At 39.7% G+C, this 26,029-nt stretch overlaps 1 protein-coding gene across 1 annotated transcript in view; it reads right to left on the bottom strand.

Annotated features, from left to right (window-relative positions):
* The window catches only part of LOC111145080 (myopalladin), a 97,511-nt gene that overhangs the window by 14,943 nt on the left and 56,539 nt on the right, over nucleotides 1-26,029 (bottom strand). The window contains exons 9-13 of the mRNA XM_022499705.1: nucleotides 23,639-23,755; nucleotides 22,895-23,267; nucleotides 14,449-15,039; nucleotides 13,755-13,893; nucleotides 789-1,010 (exon numbers count right to left, since the gene is read on the bottom strand). Coding sequence (XP_022355413.1) covers nucleotides 789-1,010; nucleotides 13,755-13,893; nucleotides 14,449-15,039; nucleotides 22,895-23,267; nucleotides 23,639-23,755 — 1,442 coding nt within the window. The remainder of the gene's footprint in view (nucleotides 1-788; nucleotides 1,011-13,754; nucleotides 13,894-14,448; nucleotides 15,040-22,894; nucleotides 23,268-23,638; nucleotides 23,756-26,029) is intronic.

The raw sequence follows: 26,029 nt of genomic DNA, 5'->3' as shown, positions 1-26,029 counted from the left end.
ACTCTACCTGAAAGGATAGTATGGTTTTTTATACCAAGTGGAAGGAGGCCAGGACTCACTGGCTAAATTTCTCATCTGGCAAACATTTAAATAAATAATTTTTCATGTTGAGTTCTGCATGTATCAAGGAGATCTCTCAAAGACAGGTGGGTTAGAGTACTGGCTGCAGCTGTTCTCCTCCACATTTCCTAGTTACCTAACCATACATGATAACACCATGCTAATGTTTGTGCAAGTAGAGCAGAGAGATCCCCTACCACAGCCATACCGGGTGTAAATCCTTCTTTCAGCTGACTGCCAAAAAAATCTGGTGACTCATAAGATTTTTCTGCAGTCAGTGATAATGATACAACATTTTCAGCATTTACCAACCTGATAGTAATGATACAAATATACAAATATACAAATATATACAAATACAAAGGACAACAACAGGTTCTTTGTGGGTATTCAGTAAGCATTAAATAAAAAGAAAAGTATCAATTTAGTGAGTTTGGTGGTTGAAAGAATCAATAGCCCAAAGTGGAGGATTATGACTAAGAAGCTTATTTTAAACTTTTATTTAAATTCTAACTTACCCATAAGTCTGATTTATTTTGGGCCTAATTATTTAACGATCTTATCCTTGACTGTCTCTTTTTAGTGAAATTATCTGGGCTTTGTTAGTTTTTCTGGTAGTGGTTTTTATTCCCTCTGTAGATACTTCCCTAGAATCTGGTAAGACTTTCTGGAAGGCACTGTCTGCGGTTCTGTGTTGGTTGGCCCAAAAGGTGGTCATCTTCTCCTACCTTTGGAACAGGTATTCCAACAATTTTGCAGGTAAATGTCACTGGAGAGCCTTCTGTAACCCGGAAATGCTTGAGTCTTTTGTCAAAGATGGGAGCAATACACTTGCCCGTGGGGATCTCGTCATGTTGGATTTCATCATCTGATTCATCAACAGGGGTACGTTCCAAGCGAAACTCTATTTCATTCATCAGCCTCTGCTCAAAGCTTGAAATTTTGTACTCCTGTCGAGATGGAAAACATGTTTCAGTTTCAATTCTATGGGTGAGAAAGAAGGTGTCTATCAATATAATTTGAGGATGGAACTTTTTAGATTCAGATGGTAAATATATATCATGGAAACCCAATAAACCAGGCATGTTCCATTTCCAGTTCCTCACCACAGAGCACTAAAGGAGATGCCAGTGTCTCTACTATAATCCCAAACTGCCTTAGTGAATCCTGATTCCTCACCTTGAGTATGGAGCCCCAGTAGCATCCTGTAGAGAAATGAAGATGGAATGTAATTTCCATTACTACTATTAATGTCCATTTCAATATGTAGAACTTCCTATTTGGTAATATGGCAAAACTATTGTGAATTGCATTCTGATGCATGCCTGCATTACCAGCTTCCTGTCTCTACTGGACACTCCCATCTGCATACTTGATGAAACCTGTCTTGAATAAATCTCCCTTGACTCCATATCCATCTCTCTACTCTCACCACAACAAAACTAGTTGAAATAATTTTATATTGTTACAGGATCATTTGCTTGTCACCCAGTCTTTCACTAATGCACTCCAATTAAACTTGCGTTCTCACTGTTCCACTGAGATTATTATTGTCAAGGTCTCCAAATTCACCAAATCCAATTGTCACTTATCTGTTCTTACCTTGCCTGATCTCTCAGGAACATTAGACAAGGATGACTACTTTCTTCTTTTTGAAATATTTTCTTCTGTTTGCTTTCATGACACATTATTGGTTTTCCTTCTTTTTCTTTAGTTGCTCCTTATCAGTCTCCTTTGCTAGCTCCTAGACCTAGGTAGGTGGTCTCATCCTATCTCACTTCTGTATGCTGATGAGTCCAAATCCATATCTTCTGGCCTGATCTTTCCACAAAATTCATATACCCGATGATCTATTGTACATCATAAGAGTCATATACCCAGCGATTGATTCTATATCATGGCTTGGGCACTCAAGGGGCATCTCAAACTTAGCATGATCCAAACAACACATACTTGATTTCTGTCTCCCAGAGATGCTCCTACCCTACTCTTGCCCATCTCAGAAAATGGTGCCATGACTCATCTACTGGTTAAATAGTTAAGCCAGTGTTTCTTGCACTATCTTCGGTGAAAACCAGATTTTAAAAAATTAACATATAATGTATTATTTGTTTCAGGGGTACAGGTCTGTGATTCATCAGTCTTACACAATTCCTAGCACTCACCATAGCACAAACCCTTCCCAATGTCCATCACTCAGCCACCCATCTTTCCCACCCTCTCCATTCCAGCAACCCTCAGCTTGTTTCCTGAGATTAAGAGTCTCTTATGGTTTGTCTCCCTCCCTGGTTTTGTCTTATTTCATTTTTTCCCTCCCTTTCCCTGTGATCTTCTGTCTTGTTTCTCAAATTCCTTGTATCAGTGGAATCATATTATAATTGTCTTTCTCTGATTGACTTACTTTGCTTAGCATAATACCCTCTAATTCCATCCATGTCGTTGCAAATGGCAAGATTTTGGGTTTTTGATGGCTGCATAATATTCCTTTTGAAAACCAGGTTTTAAAAAATGTCCAATGCATGATTTTATAAAGTGAAATAAAAATGAATGAGTAGCAAATGAAATTTAGGAGGCATGCAAAATTATTATATTCATAGGCATAAAATTTTTCTGTCAAATTGCTATAAAAATTTCTTAATGGTTACTCTCAGTTTCTGTGCTTATGCCAAGGTAGAGACGTGATAGCCTGCAGACTGCCACACGTCTTCAGACCACACTTGGAATTACCAAGTTAAACCCTAAATCTAGGACTTATTCTGAATTCCAGTCACTCCCTCTCCCTGCTGAATTCTATCAAGATTATATGTCACCTCCCAAAGCAGCCTTTCCCAGTCCACTTCATGTAAATGAACTCCCCATTCTAATACTCTGCATAGTACTGGTTGCTATCCAGTATATTTCTTGTTTGTTTATTGATTGAGTGATTGAATATCTCTCTAAGGATTAGAATGTTAGCTCTACAAGAGCAGAGATTTTATTTATCTTGCTTCTCACTGTATCAACAGCATCTGGAATAGTGTCTGTTTCATGGCAGGTGCTCAATGAGTATCTGAATAATGAGCAAAGGCAGGGATGACATGGGGGCAATCCCTTGTTCCAACTGCATCTCTGAGGACTCCAGAGCCCTGGCTTTGGGCTGAGGGTAAGACCTTCTGTAAGCTTGTGACTCTAGTTAACCACAACTTCATAATTTAGGTGAGCTCCATGGAGATGGCATTAGGATGTTCCTGAAATAAAATTTGGAAGCACATGACTGATATACATCTGCCCCCAGTCTTAGGCAGAGTGATTGAGTTTAAGGCTCATAAGCTGTATTCTCAAGTTATCAAGTCACATTACTCTTGTCCTTTAGTTATTGTCTTATACATATTATCACCTAAATTTGTGTGGAATTGGAGCTTATGAAACACAGAAATACGGAAATCAGAGGTTCCTTGGTTTCAATTTCTTGAAACCAATTTTAAATCCTCCTCTCTTGGCCACATCTCATACTGGGTAAGCAAAATAAATCCACAGCTCTTTCATGGTAGAGAAAATGATTAATCTCCAGTTAGCTTATTAATTTTTAATCAGATAATTCAAACCAGTTAAAGCAAAAAATTGTTCACGTCTATTAATTTGAAACCTAGTTTAAAAGTATTAAGACTATTTTCTACATTATAAGAGTTTTTAAAAAGTTAATCATTAAAGCTTCCAACTTTCTATCTATTAGGTTGAATAATATGAAACTGACATTTTTGTAGGTCAAAACTGTAGAATTTCATAGATTCAATCTAACACTTCACAATGACTATATTTTCCATAAATACAATAAATGTTCTGCCAAGTTTGAAATATCTCTTAGTCTTCCAGTTTAAAAATCACATGAAGAATATATATTTCTTCATTCTTGAATTGCGTTTATGATTCTGAATATATATTATTTTTCTTTTTAATACATTTGTTTATTTTCTGGGATATTTAGGAGTAAAACCAATGAGTCATTTTATTCCCCTACCATATGAGGTAGGTATTAAATAGAAGTCTTATTATTTTAAAAATTACATCCAAACAGAATAATTCACATAGTTTTCAAACCTCATACACACATCCTAGGGTTCAGGAAACAGCAGTTTTTGTGAGGGTGGCAGGAGGTCTTAGCCTTTCACAGCTTCTCATCTTATTTCATTTAAGGCCCCAAACTCCTAGTCATTCCATACCAACTCTAGCCATTGTTCTAACAGAGTCCTTGCTCTAAATTAAAGAATCTTTCCTCATGTTTCTCCTATTGCCTGACCTATAAGGGCTGGTAACTTCCTGGTTAAATACATTGTCAGAGTTATTATAGGGAGAGATAAATTCCTGAAATTCTATTTTGAAAGTATCAAGTAATTTTCCCAAAGAAGTGTTTTGTACATAGTTCTAAGTTATGATTACTCCTAACCTCCAGGAACACAGTGGGTGATATATACGAGGCTGTAAGTGCCTGCCTGAGAATATTAATATCACTTTGTCTCCGTGTATTCCAAACTTGATTTTACCAACTTGGGGTCTGATTTTACAGAATTTATAAATGTTTGAATTGATTTGATCCAAGGAACTACAGAAGCAATATGATGAAAATATGCACAATTCGTTTCACTATAAATGTATGCATATTGGTTATATATTTATTATTTTATCAGTATGACGAATTGGGAGATATTAGAAACAGAACATTCAATGAGTTATTTTAAAAATACTACTGATAACTATGTACTGAGGATACAGTTGCAACCAGATCTTAATTGGAAGCTTTTTTTTTAAATTTAAAGATTTTATTTATTTATTTGACACAAAGAGAGAGAGAGAGAACGAAGTAGGCAGAGTGGCAGACAGAGGGAGAAGGAGAGGGAGAAGCAGGCTTCCCACCAAGCAAGGAGCCCTATTTGGGGCTCGATCCCAGGACCCTGGGATCATGACCTGAGACGAAAGCAGATGCCCAACCAACTGAGCCACCCAGGTGCCTCTTAATTGGAAGTTTTTATTGAAGCCCAAGATGGGCTAGGTATCAGAAAACAAGTGAGCTGACAGACAAACTAGTCTTCAGCAATTTCAAAGCAGTTGCTTACGGACAGTGTAGACCATTTAAACCCCCCACCTCCACCAGAGAAACAAAGGAGTCAGAGGGGAAACGATCCAGTGAGAGGACTTTGGAGAGAGCTATTGTATCTCTGCATCTCCTACCTCCCCCTCTACCCCAAGAGTACCTGCCTTCACTTCAAGCTCAGTGAGGGAGATTAAATGGGCCCATTAGGAGCTACAAGCAAGATGGTGGAGGAGTAGGAGACCTAAATACCCTCGGGTCCCAGGAGTTCAGCTAGATAGTTATCAAACCACTCTGAACACCTATAAACTCAACAGACATCAAAGAGAAGAAGAGCAGCAATTCTAGGAACAGAAAAGTGACCACTTTCTGGAAGGTAGGATGTGTGGAGAACTGAATCTGAGGCGATATACTTCCTGTATATAGACAGTGGGGAGGGGGATTGGCTTGTGGCAAGTGATAGAGCAGCAGAGGACAAAATTGGAAATTTAGAAGTCTGTTCCACTGAGGGACATTGCTCCAGAGGCTAAGGGTGGAGCCCTTGCAGGGACAGTGTGGTCTTAGGATCTGCGGTGTCACAAAAAGACCAGGGGTGTTTGAGTGTGGCAGAGCTGCCAGGCATCAGAGTGGGGAAGCTAGCTGTGGAGGTGGAGCTGAGGAGTGGGCTTTTAGCTTGGGGTTACCTTAAACCATGATCTCAGGCACAGTTGGGCCACTGCTCTTCAAACAGGGACCCCACAAGTGACAGATCCCAGGAGACCCCCTTCTTCTCCCTCTGGGAGGAGCAGCACAGGAGCACGCTGCAGGAATCTGCTGGGTTTGGAGACTCGAAATGGGGCCGTGTGCCAGAGATAGAAATGCTTGGTCACAGGCTGGGTGAGCATGGAGTGGGGCCGGAGACCAGGGAGATGGGAGTGATTGACTGCTTTTCTCTGAGGATGCACTGAGGAGTGGGGCCCTGAGCTCTCAGCTCCTAAGGGGCTGGAGATTGGGAGGCCACGATGTTCATTCTTGTCCTCCAAAGCTCTACAGAAAGTGTTCAGGGAAAAAAAGCTACCAACAGCAAAACTGAGCAGATTACTTAGCCTGGCCCCTGGAAAGGGCAGTGCAATTCCACCTCAGGCAAAGACATTTGATAATCACTGCAACAGACCCCTCCCCCAGAAGATTAGCAAGAACATCCAGCCAAGACCAAGTTCACTAATCAATGAGAACTGTAAAACTCCAGAGCTAGGGGAATGCAACACATAGAATTCATGGCTCTTTTCCTATGATTCTTTAGTTTTTCAAAGTTAAATTTTTAAAATTTTATTTTTTATTCTATTTTCTTTTAATTTTTCCTCTTTCCTATTTTACCATTTTTAACTATCTTATCTTGTCAATACCTTTTTAAAAAATCTTTTAAAATTTTCATTGTTATAGTCATATTCCATCCCTTTATTGTATTTAACCTTATTTTTTGTATACATATAGGTTTTTCTTTCTTTAAAATTTTGGGATACACTTTCTTCTAACAGATCAAAATTTACCCTAAATCTAGCACATGGCTTTGTTCTAGTTTCCAGCCTGATCACATTCTTTCCTCTTTTCTTTTTCAACCAACTTCTTATCAATTCCTTTTTTGGAATATTTTTTAATTTTCATTTTTACAGTCATATTCCATTCCTTCATCATGTTTACCCTTATTTTTGTATATATATATACATTTTTCTTTCTTTAAATTTTTGAAAGGCAGTTTCTTCTAACAGATCAAAATACACCCTAAATCAAGTGTGTGGCTATGTTCTAGTCACCAGTCTAATATATATATATATATGTGTAAGAAACTCATTTTAGACCCAAAGACACCTCCAGATTTAAAGTCAGGGAGAGGAAAACCATTTACCATGCTAATGGACATCAAAAGAAAGCTGAGGTGGCAATCCTTATACCAGACAAATTAGATTTAAAGCCAAAGACTATAATAAGAAAAGAAAAAGGACACTATATCATACTGAAAGGGTCAGTCCAACAAGAAGATCTAAGAATTTTAAATATCTATGCCTCTAACATGAGAGCAGCCAATTATATAAACCAACTAATAACAAAATCAAAGAAACACATCAATAATAATACAATAATTGTAGGGGACTTTAACACCCCCCCCCCACTGAAACGGACAGATCATCTAAGCAAAAGATCAATAAGGAAATAAAGGCTTTAAATTACACACTGGACCAGTGACTGAATATATCACTCAGATATATTCAGAACATTCCATCCCAAAGCAACATTCCATCCCAAAGAACACATTCTTCTCTAGTGTACATGGAACATTCTCCAGAACAGACACATCCTGGGTCACAGATCAGGTCTCAACCAGTACCAAAAGATTGGGATCATTCCCCGCATATTTTCAAACCACAATGCTTTGAAACTAGAACTCAACCACAAGAGGAAGGTTGGAAAGAACTGAAATACATGGAGGCTAAAGAACATCCTACTAAGGAATGAATGGGTCAACCAGGAAATTAAAGAAGAATTGAAAAATTTCATGGAAACAAATGAAAATGAAAACATAACTTTTTAAAATCTTTGGGATGCAGCATAGGTGGCCCTGAGAGGAAAGGGGACCCTCCTACACTGTTGGCAGGAATGCAAGATGGTTCAGCCACTTTGGAAAACAGTATGGAGGTTCCTCAAAAAGTTGAAAATAGAGTTACCCTAAGACCCAGCAATCGCACTACTGTGTATTTACCCTAAAGATACAAATGTAGGGATCCAAAAGGCCATGTGCACCCGAATGTTTATAGCAGCAATGTCCACAATAGTCAAACTATGGAAAGAACCTAGATGTCCATCAACAGATGAATGGATAAAGAAGATATGGTATATCTGTAAAATGGAATATTATGCAGCCATCAAAAATGAAATCTTACCATTTGCAACGATGTGGATGGAACTAGAGACTATTATGCTGAGCTAAATAAATCAATCAGAGAAAGACAATTATCATATGATCTCTTTGATATGAGGGATTTGAGAGGCAGGGCTGGTGGTCATGGGGGATAGGGAGGAAAAAAATGAAACAAGGTGGGATCAGGAGGGAGACAGACCATAAGAGATTCTTAATCTCCAGAAACAAACTAAGGGTTACTGGGTGTGGCAGGAGAGGGATAGGGTGGCTGGGTTATGGACACTGGGGAGAGTATGTTCTATGGTGAATGCTGTGAATTGTGTAAGACTGATGATTCACCTGTACCCCTGAAGCAAATAATACATTATGTTAATAAAATAAAAATTAAAAAAAAATAAATGGACCCAATAGGAGAGCTTGTTTCATTTTCTACAGTGGGTTAGGTTCTGATTCCTGCCTAAAAAAGCTAGAGTGAGGAGTGAGGCAGCTTCTTGTCAGTGGGAAAGCTAAAGACTACTTTGACTAGCATTCACTTCTGCATTGTGTCAGGGCAGAGGACCTGTGATGGGTCCCGTCATGCACACTTAGGCCCCATACAAGACAAAGCCATTGTGGAGTCAGCTTTCGTCTCTCCATGGCTGGGAAAGGGAGTGAGAAACAGCAGTTAGTAAAGTGGGGGAAGAGGGAGCAAAAAAGAGAGCAGCTGGCCATACTTCCCTCCCTGGCTTTAGGTTCACCACTTGTAACAGTCCCTGTGGTGTAGGGTATGGATAGGGGTGTTTGTGTGTGGGATATTTTTTTTTTTAAAAGGTTTTATTTATGTGTTTGACAGAGTGAGAGAGATCACAGAGCAGCAGGCAGAGAGAGTGGGGAAGCAGGCTCCCCGCCCAGCAAAGAGCCCAATGCAGGGCTTGATCCCAGGACCCTGAGATCATGACCTGAGCTGAAGGCAGAGGCTTTAACCCACTGAGCCACCCAGGCACCCCTGGGATCTTATTTTTGAATAAGGGTTGGAGTGTTGGTTACTACAAGGACTGGAAATTTTGTACTACTGGATCAAAACTATATTTTGCAACAAAGTTACCATAAAACCTTAAATGAACTAAATGTGACCAAAACTATTTTGAGATTGTCTTATATTTGAGATTGCCAGGAACAGGAAAAGAAATAGTCCCATGGAATAAATTCAAAGGGATATCGGGAGAAAAAATTTTCTTTTAAGACATATTTGTTTAAGGTACTAGGTATACAATGTATAAACTGCAAATAAGCAACAAGATAAGAATACTGTAGATCAAGGAATTTCCATGAAAGATTTCATAAAATATCTGGGAAATTGGAAACAGGAATGAGGAAACCATAAAGTTGTGAGCCAGGGGTATGTGGTTTGTTGCTAAAGCACTGAATCTTTACTTCTGCGCTGTTACCAAAGATGTATACCATCCCCAAAGCAGGAATTGATGTCTTTGCAACTAAGAGTTGGTTATCCCATGGATAACTACCCCGAATACACATAAATCAAGATTGTCATTCCAAGTTATGACTGATGGGACTCAGATTTTGTAAAGAAAATTGCAAAAAAAAAGCGGTGTGTTTAACCTAAATTTAGGTGCTTTCTGTACTGTTCTGCACAAAGTTTGAACTACTGATCCACTGTTGGTAGACATAGGCTTTGAATTTCCAGGACTGGATTTATGTTGCATTCTCCATTTCCCCTTGCCTCAACCCGTTGTGAGTAAAAGCAGCAGTTTCTGTATTAGCTGCTTATAAGTAATGTTTGTGCTCAAAGGAGAGAATGTTTTTCTGTGTGAAGCTGACATTCGGTTAGCACCAGAGTTTTGCTTAATTTCAGTGTTTTCATCTTTTAAATCTATTGATCGAAATGGATTATTGTCATATGGTAGTATCCACAATTAGGCATAATCAGAATCTATATAGTCAAGTGAGGTATTTTCCATAGATAGGCCACAAATCCAAAATTTTCTATTTGGGCAAAAGTTTCACTATCTTATCTGAAACTAATATAAATCCCATAGCCGTGTGCTAATTCAGCAAATATTTACTGAGTACCCATGCTGTGCCAGACACAACAGGGGTGCAGCGATGATTAAGACATCCACCAATCCGAGGTCTCAGGGAGATTGTGATTGGTGCATCCTGGTTGGGTCCACGGCAGATGACATAGGGACACTTCACTATCCCAAGGTTCTACTATGCTCAAGATAAGCAAAATAAGGTCATTGGCTGTGTGGAGTTCTTATTAGAAAAGGAATGGATGGCAAGACTCACAAAATAGGATTTTCATAAAAGTTCATAGTAAGGGATGAAAGAGGTATGCTTTAGATAGAAGAAAAAAACTCAACAGCTTCGAGAAGATTAGAGGAACAAAAAGCATAGCAATAATTAGGTGCATATTTTTTTCTTTTGTCATACATGACAGTATCTGGGAACCACAGACAGTTTTAAAGAAGAATTAATTTGAAAAAGTATGTTGGGGGAAGGAGCAGGAATAAAGAGATGGGAAGGTTTCCAGAGAAATGAGGTCAAGGAGGAAAGCTGAAATAAGACAGTGTGTGTGTGTGGGTATGCACGCACACGTGTAGAAATTAACAGTACCAAATATTTAGTGGGTGCAGAAAATCATGTTAACTCATGTGTGAATTAAAATCATTGGTCATGCAACTATCATATGATCTCCCTGATATGAGGAAGTGGAGATGCAATGTGGGGGGTTTGGGAGGTAGGAAATGAATAAGTGAAACAAGATGGGATCGGGAGGGAGACAAACTATAAGAGACTCTTAATCTCACAAAACAAACTGAGGGTTGCCGGGGGGAGGGAGAGGGTGGTGGGGTTATGGACATTGGGGAGGGTATGTGCTATGGTGAGTGCTGTGAAGTGTGTAAACCTGGCGATTCACAGACCTGTACCCCTGGGGCTATTAATACATTATATGTTAATAAAAAAATTACTTAAAAACAATCATTCATCATGAAAAGTTCATTATTATATTTTGTGATCCTGGGTTCCTTTGACCTTTCAGATTCACATTACTGTCCTTAAACATTTATGTTTTTTGATCCACCAAAATTCCACTGGTGGTGAATGATACCCTTCAAAATAAGAAATGATACAGCCTAAAATCTAGAGGCTGGGCACCTCTCTTAGCTTGTCCCTAACTCAAAGAAACTTCACTGTCAGTTTTAAAGCTAACCATTTTAATAAATATGAACATCTGAAAAGATGATACCTTTGTGTCACACAATGTTCTAAGAATCAATAAGCAAATGTTAATTGCTACTTAGAAATGTTTTATAAAATGAGTTAGAAGGTAAATGCTGAAATACTACAATAGGGAAATGCAAAGTGGTAGATATGTCAAAGAAAACCCATTTTCTAAAACATTAACTTAGGAGTTTGCATTCTGGGGAGGAAACTATCTATAGTCAATATTCATTGTTCAAGGACCTCTGATTTATTTTCATGCTCAGCATAATTGGATAGGGCTAGACCACACACATGTTCTAAGAGGTTGCTATTCTTTGTTGGCTAGGAATAAAATAGGGCCAAAGAATCCAGCTTTTGGACTTAGAAGTTTTCAAAACAAAATAAAACAAAAACAAATGCATATTGTCAGAAGAAATAATTTGCTTCCCCTTCATATGGGCATCCTAATATAGGAATAAGAAAACTGATCATTTTGATTCGTGTGTCCCCAGTCTGCAGATATAGATGACTATCAACAGGCAAGTGTTTCTTTATGATTGCTTTTCCACTTTCCCAAGCAAATTTTCTTCTTTAGGCCACAACACATTTTAGACAGTTCTTTACAACATCTTCACTATCATCTCCTAAGGCAACAATGATGAGGCAGTATTATAATGTGGTCATCATTTTATTCCTTAAAACTGAATCAGTATCAGCATCTACCAACCTAATGCAAATTTTCCATCTTAGATCCTTAGTTTCCTGAATTGCATTTATGCAATTTATTTATGCAGCTTGGTTTTCTTACCCATGGCATAGAACTTAGTCTAGAATCAATTCTGTAAGTAAACTACCATAGCGATTCCCAGAATAATGATTCTCAGGGGAACACTGATGCATGTCACAGATATTCAAATGGAGAGGATTGGGATGTTTTTGAAACTACTCCTAGTCCCCGCTATTGGCCCTGGAGTTAATAACGAGCTCTATCAGGTATAGGACACTCAATTCATAGAAGTTCATGTTCACATATACTCACATTTCAGTATTTCAGGAGACAAACCCTACTTTGCCATGAACTGGGCAGGGGATTAGCATGGATCTACCTACAGAGTAACTATGAAAGTAACCTCACACGGCTTGTGTGCTAACCTGGTATTATTTTTACAGGGTTCCCAATTGCTCCCTCTCTGAGTTGCAAAAGACATCGGCTGATTACAGCTCTGATTTCAGTGATATTTAGAAGGATTAACAACCACAAATGTGATGACAATATTATAGGAAAGCAAATCTGTATCAGACAGAGCAACATTTATGGCAGCTTAAAGGTAATTGTCATAAAACTGAAAAAGGCTGCACCGTTTTAGGGAACATGTGAAGTGTCCTGGGGACTAGGGCTCTAGTTCTAGTTCTACCACTGACAGTTTGACAACTGTGCCCCCTGTTTCTCGATCTAGAAGAAGGAAGGGAGAAAAATAGTTGCCTTGGCATTTATCTCCCAGAAACATACCTAATTTGGTGAAATAATACATGAAAAGTGTACTCAATTATAACAAGCCTAAGTGTTCTTCTTCAGTTCAAGCAGCACATTTTCAAAAGAACCTATTTAGTAAAAATTGCCCAACATATCACGCAATTGTAAAATACTGTATATCCATGGCTCCACTGGAGGTAAAAGATAGAAACAAAGGAAAACAGCATATGGTCAGGGAAATCTGGAGCCTTGTTTCCAGGGATCACTTACGCCACAATTTCCACAATATTTGGCATACAGTTTTGCCTGATATCTTATGTTATGTTTCAAAATAGATTTTTATCAGTTCCCACCTTGGGAAATTAACCAAAAGTTAGGTTATTAAAATGTAAACTTACATTTAAAAAATAACCACATTATGAAATGCAAAAATAAATGGCCCAAATAACAAAATACTCAGTCTATTTTTCTTTTATTTGATGCTCACCTATGGCTTTCCTTTTTCTCCTTCAGTGTGAGAACTTACTAGAAAGCAAGGAATTGTATGGGTTGAACCACAGGATATTGCCTATTGATGGCTATTTCACATGATTCAAGCTATTGTAAAGAGTGAGAGGAACTGGTGAACCGACCTCTAGCACAATAGACTGTAGGAGACAGATAAAGGACACCGTGGCATCCCAGTGTTCCTTAAAGTCTAGATCTTCTCATATATTGCAATATTTCAAAGATGTGATGGTATTTGCCTATACTGAGTTGAGGATTGCTGGAATGTCCAGCAAACTAGCTAGTCCTTCTCTTTCTTTAACATATTCTATTCTGTGTAAACACATATAAATAGTTAAACTGATTAACTACCAAGGTAATCAAGAACTGTAGATCCATGTGGATGAGTTTCCCATATGACCCTCTGTTAATCTATGTTCTAACTTCTACGAGTGCAGGGTCAGGTTCACTGAGGTCTGGTGACCTGACCATCCAAGGACTAAGTTAAGTGAAATGGTATTTCTTATCATGAAATTCCAAAAAACCATTGTGTGCAACAATCTTACCTGCTGGTTTGATCTGGCATCACTGAAATTCATTTTTTTCCCCAAGTCTTGAATGACCGCATTCTTAGTTTCACGAACGTAATCATCATTCACCGGTTGGGGAGACTTTGTGTTTTTCTTCATTAGTCCCTGGGATGGCCTGTAAAATAAATTCACACCTGATACACCCATGAGAAACCCTTGCCAGTGTCTGAAAGCCTAGAAATTGGAGTGGCTGAAATGGCGGTCAGACAGTAGGAGTCACCAGGCCCTTAGGAGGTCAGCTCGGGTACCAAAGTTGAGCACTGCACAGAGACTCTGTGTCTGTAGAGGTGTTTTCAATATTTAAATTATTAAACCTGTAAGGTGTTCAATATCCATTTAGTGCCTCAGAGATAGGATTATCTGGGATCCACTAAATGAGAGTCCTGTCCCAGACCAAGCTATTCCATGTATGTCCTTTCTTAAGTGACATCTTTTTTTTTTAAGATTTTATTTAGTTATTTGACAGACAGAGATCACAAGTAGGCAGAGAGGCAGGCAGAGAGAGAGAGGAAGGGAAGCAGGCTCCCTGCTGAGCAGAGAGCCCCATGTGGGGCTCGATCCCAGGACCCTGAAACCATGACCTGAGCCGAAGGCAGAGGCTTAACCCACTGAGCCACCCAGGCACCCCTTAAGTGACATCTTTTACTCAAGAAATGTAAATGACACTTACACAGATGGTGCACTTCTGGGCAGCCCCATGGCATTGGTGGGAGGGATGGCAGGGAGAGAAGGCAGAACAGAGCTGAGGAAAGCCACGGGGTTCTGAATCCGGCTGGTGGGAGAGACAGGAGCTGGGGAAACACAGCGGGGCTGAAACTGGTTTCCACTGGAGATGGCAAACGTGAGTGGTGCTGGTGCTGGCTCTACTGGAGCTAGAGGGGGTGGCTCATTTGGGACGGAAACTCCTCCTAGAGATTTGTTTGGCACGGAGGGCTGAGAAACCAAGAGGCTCTCTTTGCTCACTGTCCTCTGAATGGTTTGAGGAGCGCTGCTCAGGGTGAACACTGGCGAGCTGGAAGGGGACACAGTTGCTGCGGTGGTGTTTGGAGAGGGGAAGAAATGCTTTGGCCGAGCCAAGCTGAATGTCTGTGATGAAGGAGCCTTCACCTGCTTGCTGGGCATCGTCACCGCCTGGGAAGCAGTGGAGTTCAAAACACTCATGTTGAAAGGAAACTCCTTAGGAGAGGAAGGAGATGGGTTTTGCAGCTGCTGTTGTTCCAGTAGGACTTGGTTGTGAAGCTGTTGTAGCTGACTGGAATCACTGCACAAAAGACGGGGAGAGAGAAGGGAAATCTGTCACTATCAGCCTCACCCATCAGAAAACGTCGCGACAGTCTATTTACAGTTCTATGCTGATTCAGAACACACAACCAGAGTTGTCAGAAATGAGCTAATCAATTCCTCGTGAGCGGTTTTTCTTTCCTAAATCTGTTTTATTGTCGGCAAGAAGGGGAAAAGCCACCACAATGCAAGGCATCGCTCACATTGTATTCTTTGTGTGGTGACCTTGAAACACAGCAGCACAATTTTAGGATGTTTATAAATTAGAAAGAAGAAATAGAAACAATGGTCCTCTGTTGGGAATGCCCACAGTTCTGACTGGAGCAGACTGTATCTCAGCTTTGGGACAGAAAGCGGTGAGCTGCATATTGCTGTAAGGAACTGAATGCATTGTATGCTTCATTTTGCCTCAGTTTAAAACCTTAAGAAAGCCACTGGATGTGTCTTGGTGTTTCTCATCCCCTCTTGACAACAAACGTTATAGATAAGGTGACCACATGTCTCAATACATTCTGGGCAGTCTGGGTTTATGACTGCTTTCCTGGTGCTTTTTTTACTCTCGAAAATGTCATGATTTGAATGGTAGATTATATGGCCATCCTAATTAGAAACATTGCCTTAGACTTTTCTTGTTCCTAAGAGGAGAAGAAGATCAAACAGAAAATACTTTCTTCTTTTGTAGGAAACTGAATCACAGAAGCATTATATGATTTGCCCACAGTCTATTTATCTTAACAAAATGGCTAGTCATTATTTTTTTTAAAGATTTATTTATTTGAGAGAGAGAGAGAGAGCAAGCGAGCATGGGGGGAGAGGCAGAGGGAGAAGGTAAGAGGGAGAGAAACAGATTCTACTAAGCACAGAGCGAGCCCAATGAGGGGGTCAATCCCGTGACCCCAAGATCTCGACCTCAGCCAAAATCAAGAGTTGGATGCTCAACTGACTGAGCCACCCAGGTGTCCCCAGTTATTTTTTTAAAGGTTTTATTTATTTATTTGACACAGAGAGAGAGAGAGAGAGAGAGAGATAGCAAGAGAGGGAACACAAGCTGGGGGAGTGGGAGAGGGAGAAGCAGACTTCCTGCTGAGCAGGGAGCCCAAGGTGGGGCCTGATCCCAGGACCCTGGGATCATGACCTGAGCCGAAGGCAGATACTTAAGGACTGAGCCACCCAAGTGCCCCTATTTTTTAAGAAAGAAAATGGAAAATGAAAATCTGTAAAAATCTCATGCGCATAAAGTTGTAAGGGCTGCTAAACATTGCTATTTAGAAGAATCTACTCTCAAATGAGTAACTACAGGAAGATCCACAAGGAAGACTGTGGTGTTTCAAATCTGCCATGGTTTTATGTTCTTTGGAAACATAGGTTGCTTCTGGAACATAGAAGGTGATCTGCTGAACATGAGAGCTATTAAAAATGAAATGTTCAGTATTTTCATAGCATTAGGAAAGTCAACACCAATGGTAATAAAGTCGAACCAGGAGGTTCTCCAAACCTTGATTTTTCTTAATTCTGGGAGTTTAAGACCTTTCTCCTTCCTTTCATTAACATTTCTTTTTTTTTAAGAATTTATTTTTAATTTATTCATTTGACAGACAGAGATCACAAGTAGGCAGAGAGGCACTCAGAGAGAGAGAGAGGAAAGCAGGCTCCCTGCTGAGCAGAGAGCCCCATGTGGGGCTTGATCCCAGGACCCTGAGATCATGACCTGAGCCAAAGGCAGAGGCTTTATTTACCCCACTGAGCCACCCAGGTGCCCCTCATTAACATTTCTAATTACAATATATGGAAAAGTAACTTCACAAAATAGAGCCCCGTATGTTGGCATATAGCTATATAATATGCAATCCTTCCTTGTTTGTCGATAAAAATTCTTGTTTTGACTTAAACTAAGAATTCAGAAGCATTAACCACTTGGTACAGTAACTTTCTTCTCTCTCTACTTTTTAGAAGTATTTAAGCTTAGAGAATAAAGTAATATAGTTACAGATTAATTAAACCTTTTAGTTTCATCATGGATGAAAGATTCAGCAATCAAGAGAAGCAGAAATATCTTTGTTAGGTTATCCTTAGTAAAATATAAAATATATACAATTAATATTGTTTCTGTTAGTGTTAACTTTCCCAATGGTATGAAAATACAAAAATCTTTAGATTTTTTAATGGATTTCATATTTGTCAGGTCACATTCTGTGGTTCCCATAGCCTGAAGACAATGCTGTATGGTTTTCAGGACATCTCTGTACAGAGTAGTCTACACAAATTTTAGTCTAACGATTTTCCAGAATCCTTTTCTCGTGGCTACAGAAATAGAAAAAGTAGTATATGACAAGTAAGTAATCTCAGAAAGATAAGGATGATCGAAAGGGGCAGGAAGTCATTTGGTACTGATTGAGTCTTATTTTCCTTTAGTTCCCATTGAATAAAAACTAAGAACTATCTTTTTATTTTAAGTAAGATTTCCAACAGCATGTCAGCCCTTATCATTTAATGCAATGTATCAGATTAGAGAGGGTCACAAACCTTAAACATAATGATATGTGAGATAGAGTGTCAAATCGTTTTGCTTATCTAAGATTCTGGAAGAATTCATTTGAGAATAATGTCTCTTTTTGTTTGAACAAGATTGGTTTTTGTTTGTTTTCTTGTTTCTCATTTCATTAATCTTGTTTCACAAGGGATTTAAAGCAGCAGTTTGGATTGGCTTATTCATTACATCAGTTGTCAATGCCATTATTTGACGAACTTTTTTTAAATCTTCTGTGTTAACTTTGCTAGGCACTATAGGAGAGATACACATGTCTGAGATAGCACAAGCTATTCAGGGCTCCAAAATCTTACTATACATACATACAACATAAATAACCACTGGTTATTTAGGAGAACACGTGGAACTTACTTGCTGCTTTAATAATGAAGGTACAAAGAACAATGAAAGAATAAAGGAAGGGAAAATTACAAAGGCATTCTAGTTCTAAAATCCCAAGTAACATCTCTAAAACAAAGTAACAGCACGTCTTAAATTGCTACAAGCTCAGCTGCTCTTTTCTTGTTGCCATGAGGATTTCTGAAGTTAGGTCTGTATCCAAGTTTCTTTTATCAGCTTTCAAGCAGACACCAAGCTTTCTTTTACCCATGCAGATTTATCAGCGCTCTTGAGTTACCTGAATATATCTTCTCCTTTGCCACAACACATAATTTAACCATGATGCTCAAGAATATGGTTTCTGCAGACAGACAGACTTAGGTCCTCATCCTGGCTCTGGCACTCATTTATTGTCTGTGCGGCTTTGGGTAGTTTCTAGGCCTTTTCTGACCCTGATAGCCTCACAAATAAAATAGGAATAAGTACACTCTCAACATTGTTGTGAGAATTGATCAAATCACGGAAAACATGTAAGTACTCAATAACTGGTGGCTTTTTATTTTTTAGTTTGTGAACCACAAATGTCAATTTCAAGATTTATAAGAATGAAAATTGAGAGTATCAGAATAATAAAGATGCTTCTTTTTGTTTCTGGGGAACAAAGGAATCTCTTAGGGGTTTTAGATGAAAAAGCTTAGTGACAAAAACAACAAAACAAACTTGGGATAGTGTATCAAGTCCTTTTGAAAGCTGTTTTGGCAACACAAATTTTGGGCAGTGTGTGCTGGAGCCAGTTCTCGATTGCTCTGGAGAGCAGATTGTGCACATCTCATTCCAATTCCCAGTTCAATGACCTTTCTTTAGTAGCTTGAAATAGAACACGGTGGAAGAAAATTGGCAAATGCTACAAATCAGGGCTTCCCTGTCTTTATCCGTTTTTAAAACATCTGCTAGCACATCACTAATTAGAATAACAAATTCTGAGTAAATATGTCTCTGCAATTGGCTTCTAGCCATGGTTTTAGCAGTGGCTACCATGCTGGCTACACACTAGAATCACTCACAGAGCATAAAAGACAGACAAACCTCGATGATTTAGGCACCATTGCCCAGAGAGTCCAGCAGCCCGGGAAAAGATCCAGGCCTAGTTATTATTCTTTTTAAAAGTAGGTCAGTGGTTCTTAAACTTTAGTGAGCCTCAGAAGCCTCTGGAGGGCTTATTGAAACCCAGATTTTGCTCTCCCCGCCCCCGACCCCCAGCTTCTGCTTCAAGTCTGGAGTGGAACCTGAGAATCTGCATTTTCTATCAAGCTCCCGGGGGGATGCCAGTACCGTGAATAGCAAGGCTCAAGGTGGCTTTTGCATACACCTGGGACTGAGAACCACTGCTCTAAAGAAACACTTGTCCCCAAAACCGAGGCTTTCCCAGTACATGCTGATTTTTGTCTGACATTTTCCCCACTTTAAATGTTAATTATTGTGTTCCCCTGGGTGTGGAGGGGTGTGTGTATGGGGTGGGGCAGAATGATAAATCGTGGTAACCCAGACTTTCCAACTTTAGACCAGTAGTTTCCAAAGTGGATGAATATTAAAATATCTGTGGAGGGATTCTGATTCAGTTGGGATAGAAGACATAAATATTTTTTTAAAGGCTCTACCTTTCATTAGAGAGTGTAGCCAGATGAAGAATCACTGCTCTAGACAGCTTGAATTCAAATTGAAAATCTCAAAGTCTGAATTATCCAGGCTTTGATGATACAACGTTTAAAAATGACAGTTTTTGTTTCTGTTGCAGTTTTAAGATCTGTAAGAATTATGTCTATTTTCCATGTGAGTGGCAAGTTGAGAGAATAAGCAGAAAATTGTGCCCTCAAGAAGATTATTCAGAGAGTCAATATATTGTAATGCAAAACCTAGAAGATTAAAAACAATGAGGTCAAAACCAGCAAGAAAAGGCTGTTAGAGGGGCGCCTGGGTGGCTCAGTGGGTTAAAGCCTCTGCCTTCAGCTCGGGTCATGATCCCAGGGATCGAGCCCCATGTCGGGCTCTCTGCTCGGCAGGGAGCCTGCTTCCCTTCCTCTCTCTCTGCCTACTTGTGATCTCTGTCTGTCAAATAAATAAATAAAATCTTTTTTTAAAAAAAGGAAAAGGCTGTTAGACATATGGGTTCACAAAGGACTGCTGTATGTGTTGTGTGTATGTGCATGTGCACACATACATATATGTTTATCCCTCTACTAATACAACCTATAGACACAATTAAGAGAAAACTTAAGGAAGGCAAAAGAGATTAAAGAATTATATAGCACTGAGGGCTGGATTTGTAGAGCGTGTCACTGCGTAGTTTAATAACAAAAAATTATATTCATTGAAAATCTGATGTGGCAGATGCTGCTGGCTGACTGCTTAATTCTTCCCTTTGTGAAAGAACTTGATTTTATTCATGGAGGCAACATCTGCAGCCAAAGACTACACTTCCTAGTCTCCTTTGCAGCTACTATACCGTGTGACTAAGTTCTGGCTGATGAGGTACAAACACAAGATTTTTGGGTAAGACCCAAGAAGGCTCCTTAAAAGGAGTCGGACATCAGGCCTTCCACCTATTTGCCTGTCCAGCAGCTTGAAATCAGACATGATGACTAGACCACCATCAACCATCCCGGACCAAGAGGGGACCTGGGGAGGAAGCCAGAGCTGAAGGAGGCAGAGTGGAAAGACAAGAGACTGGGTTGTCTCTTGTCAACTGACTGTGGAGCCTCTCTAATGGCCTCAGACTGCCCTCTAATTCCTTTATTTAAGAGGAAAAACCCTCATGTGTTTAACCCACCATTTGTTTGGGTTTTCTGCAACACAAAGCTAAACTGAATCCTAACTGATATACCTAATCATCCCTGAACAGTCCTTGGGTAAGAGGAGGCTCTATAAAAAAGGCAGTTCCCAAGGAAATTGTTTTGGATTACCTGTTCCCAAAACTCCCTTTTCTGTGAAATCCCCCTACCCCCTAACCCCCACCTCACTGTCCTTCATAGTTCTGATTTGATCCATTTGACTCTTCTTTCCTCCAAACATAAATCCTCTGCATCTGACCAGCTGGTATTTGGAATTGAGCTGCTATGAATGATTTAATTAGCAGTGGAACTTGACACAAATTGTAGAATGGGACATGCCATGATGGGCCAGGTGTGAGGTGATGAGTCTTCAAAGAGGGAAGAGTGGAGGGGATATGCAAAGAAGAAACAAGGAGATGCTCCAGACAGAGAGTGAGTGGGGGACAGAGGCTTGGGGTATCTTTCTCCAGGCAGGACCTGGCTGCCTTCAGGTTCCCATTCCTGTGTATTTCCCTACAGTAACCACTTTTTTACTTTAGTGGATTCCTATTTCCTGTGACCAGCAGAAATTTCAGGGGACAGAGACATTTTTGGATGTGGTTTTCCAAGAGGCATGCCTCATAACATTTAATTTTATGCCCAGGATTTTGCCTGATGTGATAGTGAGACAAACATAAAACTAAATGACCTGAGGATTGTTGGGGGGTGGAGGAGTAGGGATAGGGTGGTCGGGTTATGGATACTGGGGAGGGTATGGGCTATGGTAAGTGCTGTGAAATGTGTAAGACTGATGATTCACAGACCTGTACCCCTGGGGCAAATAATACATTATATGTTAATAAAAATAATTAAAAAAAAACTAAATGGCATCCCCTGCTTCCATTGAACATCTTGTGTTCTGCACTGAGAAACGCATGATGGGATCACTGTTACTATAGATTTTAATTTTGACCTTTAAAGGTTTATGTAATTATAAATATAATTTTTATAACTTTGATCCAACATAACACATTAGTAGTAATTTCATATTCTGTGTTTGCTTTATTATGGATGAACTTTAAACATTGCAACATGGCTCCGATGGAGGCTCCCTAAGGGGTTAGGGTGACATCACATCAGGCCCCAAGGTGAGTCTGAAAATTATGACTCATCATTCTTTCATCCCCATTATATTATATGAAACCTACTGTGGTTATTATAGCATATCTAGCCACAGCAAAGAATGGTCAAAAAAGTACTAGAAATCTTTTCCATAATGACTACAAGAGCTTTAGCTGAAACAGAAATGGGAAACATAAGGATGAAATTATAGATTATAAGGATTACTAGATTCAAGAAAGGGCTCTATAAGAAGAGTGCAGAAGGGCTTCATTTAGAGCCTCTAATGTTAGACAAACATCTTTATCCGCTAGTTTAGGGATAACATTAGGTATAACATTTTTCAGAGGTAGAATATTTAACAGTAAGGATAGTAGTGAGAGTACACTAATGTTGGTGCAAGGATTTATGGTTTGCAAAGCATTTAAATTGTTTCTTCTCATTCTGTTTCAGACCCCCCCCCCTTTTTTTTTAAGTAGGCTCCACACCCAGCATGGAGCTCATTGCAGGACTTGAACTCACAACTCTGAGATCAAGACCTGGACTCTTAACCAACTGAGCCAATCAGGTATCCCATTCAGCCCCATTTTTTTTTTAATTCTTTTATTTTTTTATAAACATATAATGTATTATTAGCCCCAGGGGTACAGGTCTGTGAATCACCAGGTTTACACACTTCACAGCACTCAACATAGCTCATACCTTCCCCAATGTCCATAACCCAACCACCCTCTCCCTAACCCCCCCCCACCCCACAACCCTCAGTTTGTTTTGCGAGATTAAGATTCTCTTATGGTTTGTCTCCCTCCTGATCCCATCTTGTTTCATTTATTCTTTTCCTACTCCCCAAACCTCCCATATTGCCTCTCAACTTCCTCATATCAGGGAGATCATATGATAGTTATCTTTCTTCGATTGACTTATTTCGCTAAGCATAATACCCTCTAGTTCCATCCACGTCGTCGCAAATCAGCCCCATTATTCTTAAGGGCAGATTCAGAGAGGCTCAGAGGCACCCTGGTCCTGTTTTAATTTTTACTTACAGTTTGGGTTTGGCCAGAACTGGAGGGGGTTCTTTGATGGGTGAAGAAGGCTCAGGGATTTTTGCTGCCTGTCCATTGAATCTTTCCGGGAAAGAATCGGGCCTGGTCTGCTTGGTGGTCACCACACCCTCCTCAGAAGATGCTTCACTTCCTTTGTCATCTTCTGGCAGGTTGAAGTGCACACGGAGCCCAATCCTTGAGCTGGACCGGGGCTCATTGTGGTTCACCAGAACTCCTTCAAGTTTGGGTTTAGGGGCTTGTTCCACAGAAGGGGGCTCTGGGTTGGGTGGGGATGGCTGTTGCTCAGTAACAGCCAGGTTGGTGGTGGAATTGGCCGAGTGAAGAGACCCATTATTTCTGAGGTCTTCATTTCCTGAAAGGACAATAACAGGACCTGAGCTGTTAGCCTCACCCAGTAAGACTGAGACAGGATTATAACTGTGAGCTGGGCCATGCAGCCAACCAGATGAGTATGCTAATGGGAGAATGCTTGTCAAAAACAGTGACCATAATCTGGGGCATTAAAGAATGGTGAGGATACAGGACGAAAAAAACCCTTAACTAAAAATCCAAGTACCGGTTTGGAAAGAATATTAGAAGTGTGTAAAACACCAAGGGGATGTTTTCTTAAGGAATACAAGAGATAGCAGCAGGGTCATGGGTAGTGGTCATAAATGCAACAAGAAAATGAAAATTGGATATTGTTCCATAGTCTAGACTGTTCTGGCCTTCCAGGACCCTTACCTCTTACATCGAGCTGTGCAATGCTTGACACCGTGCCGTATTTGTTGCTGGCTGTACATGTGAAGCACCCAGAGTCTTCTGCAAACACCTCAGCAATGACCAAAGTACAAATCTCCTCTAAATGCCAGTAAAACAGAACAGTTACGGACTTCATTGTGGAAATGGAATTATAAAGTTTACTGATATCAGATGAGGATTCTATAAAAGTCAATATAAGAAGTTGATTCTATGAGTTGTCTGAAAGTAATCAGTCTAAACTATTATCTGATTGGATTGGCTGATGAGCAGGCTCAATGAATCAAAGATGTACAACAGAAAACTCCACATTGACTATTGGCAAGAGGATCTTACGATAACAAAATATCTTAATAAATTGTGAATTCCCGGATCATTTTCTGTTTTTATGTTATCAGTCCAGATGATAAAAATAGAACTGAGAAACAGTATACTTAAAAAAAAAAAAATCACAAAAATAAATTAGGAGTTAAAGCAAAAGGAGATTTGTGTGAAATAAAAGGATTAATAAAACATTTTAAAATCTAGGGCTTTCATTATGTCTGTGGGGAACTTTTCCACTGAGGTAATTTTAAATGAAGGCCACAATTTAAAACTGGGCAAGAAATATTTTGCTGTGCTAATAGTAATTAGCTGATAGAGTAATTTGAAATTCCAGGTGAAAAAAGAGTGAAAAGCATCTTCTCTTTTGCAATACTATGGTAATTCTTATGGATTATTTCAATAGACAGCATAACCCCCCTTTGAATAATGAAAAAGGTTATTTGCCATTATTCAAATAATGATTCCATCATCATGGAATTGATTCCCAGATTAAACCATGTGATTATAGCCTAAAATTATTATAGTTAGATATTCCTTGACATGAAGAGAGGTATAGGACAGTAGCATTATCACTCAGTGGACCTGACATGAAAAACAAAATTAACAAAGGCATTGTTTTATTAGGAGGGACTTGGGAATCTCACTGTTTCATGATAACTGAATTGAATTAGCTGGCCACCTTCTAGGCAAACTGGACCAGAGGCGACAGCAGACAGTGTTGAGTACCTGCTCCAGAGCTCTTCACCCTCCTTCCTCCTTCCTAATAGAATTCTGGCTTGGTTCACCCTCCTTGGAGCGGTCACATGCTTCAAGGCAACTTGGCCTCTCCCTCTCCCGGTCTCAGGTGGCAAACCCTGACTGGACACGCTAAATTCTGTTCTTTCTAATTCATGGCATGCACCATACAACTCCAGTCAATGAAATAGGAGGGAAAGCCTTCTCTCCTTTTCTGGAAGGAAGGAAGGAAAGTCTTTTGGGGAGTCCATGAGAAAGATTTCTTTGCTCTTAGAAGAGAAAAAAAGAATTTTGCTCCTGAATTTTGCCTCTGCAGTGTTGTCTGCGTACAACACTCAGAACTGTGGCAGCTGTCGTAGATAGATGAATAAAACAAGACTAAACCTGAAGACAGTGGAATGGGAAATGGGGAAAAAGCTTGGCCCCCGATGATCTTGGAGATGTAAAATCACGCAATCTTAAGACATTTCTCAGGACATCTTGCTACGTGAGAAAATACATTTTTCTTAAGACTTAAGCTACTTTTAGTGAGGTCTTCTTCATTGCTGCCAAGAACCCTAAATGACAGAGAGGCAAAGTTTGGTCTGGTGCTTCTCTGTACCTTTTCTGAGCCCTTGGACTGTGCTTCCTTCTCTCTGTTCCCCTTCCCAAACATTTCTACTCACAATCTTCAACAACCACTTTCAGAAAATGATCCAATTAATTGATTCACACGACACCGTACCTGTCTGATGAAATAAAGTATTCTGTCTCCAAAGGGTATTTGCATATACAAGATAGAGGAAGACCTCTCTGGCTATGAAATTTTAGATCACAGAGCTGGGAAAGGCAGTACTTGTTTTGGGAAGGGACCCCTTTTGGGTGCCTCTGAAATGATTCTGTATATGAAATTGCCTAGTGGAAGAGCCTGCTCTGGACAAAAGTGTCAAAATCTGAAATATTTTCAAGGGGAAAAATACCACTCCATAAGCAATGCAAGAATAAGGCTGCTCTGTTCTTTACTTATGTATCCCCAAGGCCCTAGGGTAGGGCTGTGCCGTATGGATGGTCCGTGTCTGCTTCTGGAATGCCTTTCCATTCAGTTTTCAGAAGAGAGAATTATAATAATGAAATCCCAAATAATCATTCTTACTCAGGGGCACAAATACAATCTAATTTTCCAGGGTGCTCACAGAGAAGAATTTTCTGTTGTTTACACTGTGGTTTGTGAGTAATTTGCATTTTCTAGAGGTTAGAGCTTCATCTACCATCATTCCCATGTCACCTTGGTATCTTCCCAACCAAATCTAATAACACCATGGAGGTTTTATTGATTCT

The sequence above is a fragment of the Enhydra lutris genome, unplaced genomic scaffold (assembly GCF_002288905.1).
Source record: "Enhydra lutris kenyoni isolate GAN:26980312 unplaced genomic scaffold, ASM228890v2 scaffoldscaffold12, whole genome shotgun sequence".
In the NCBI taxonomy this organism is placed as follows: Eukaryota; Metazoa; Chordata; class Mammalia; order Carnivora; family Mustelidae; genus Enhydra; species Enhydra lutris.
The sequence above is the reverse complement of the archived record's forward strand: the minus strand, read 5'-3'. Positions and strand labels throughout refer to the sequence as shown.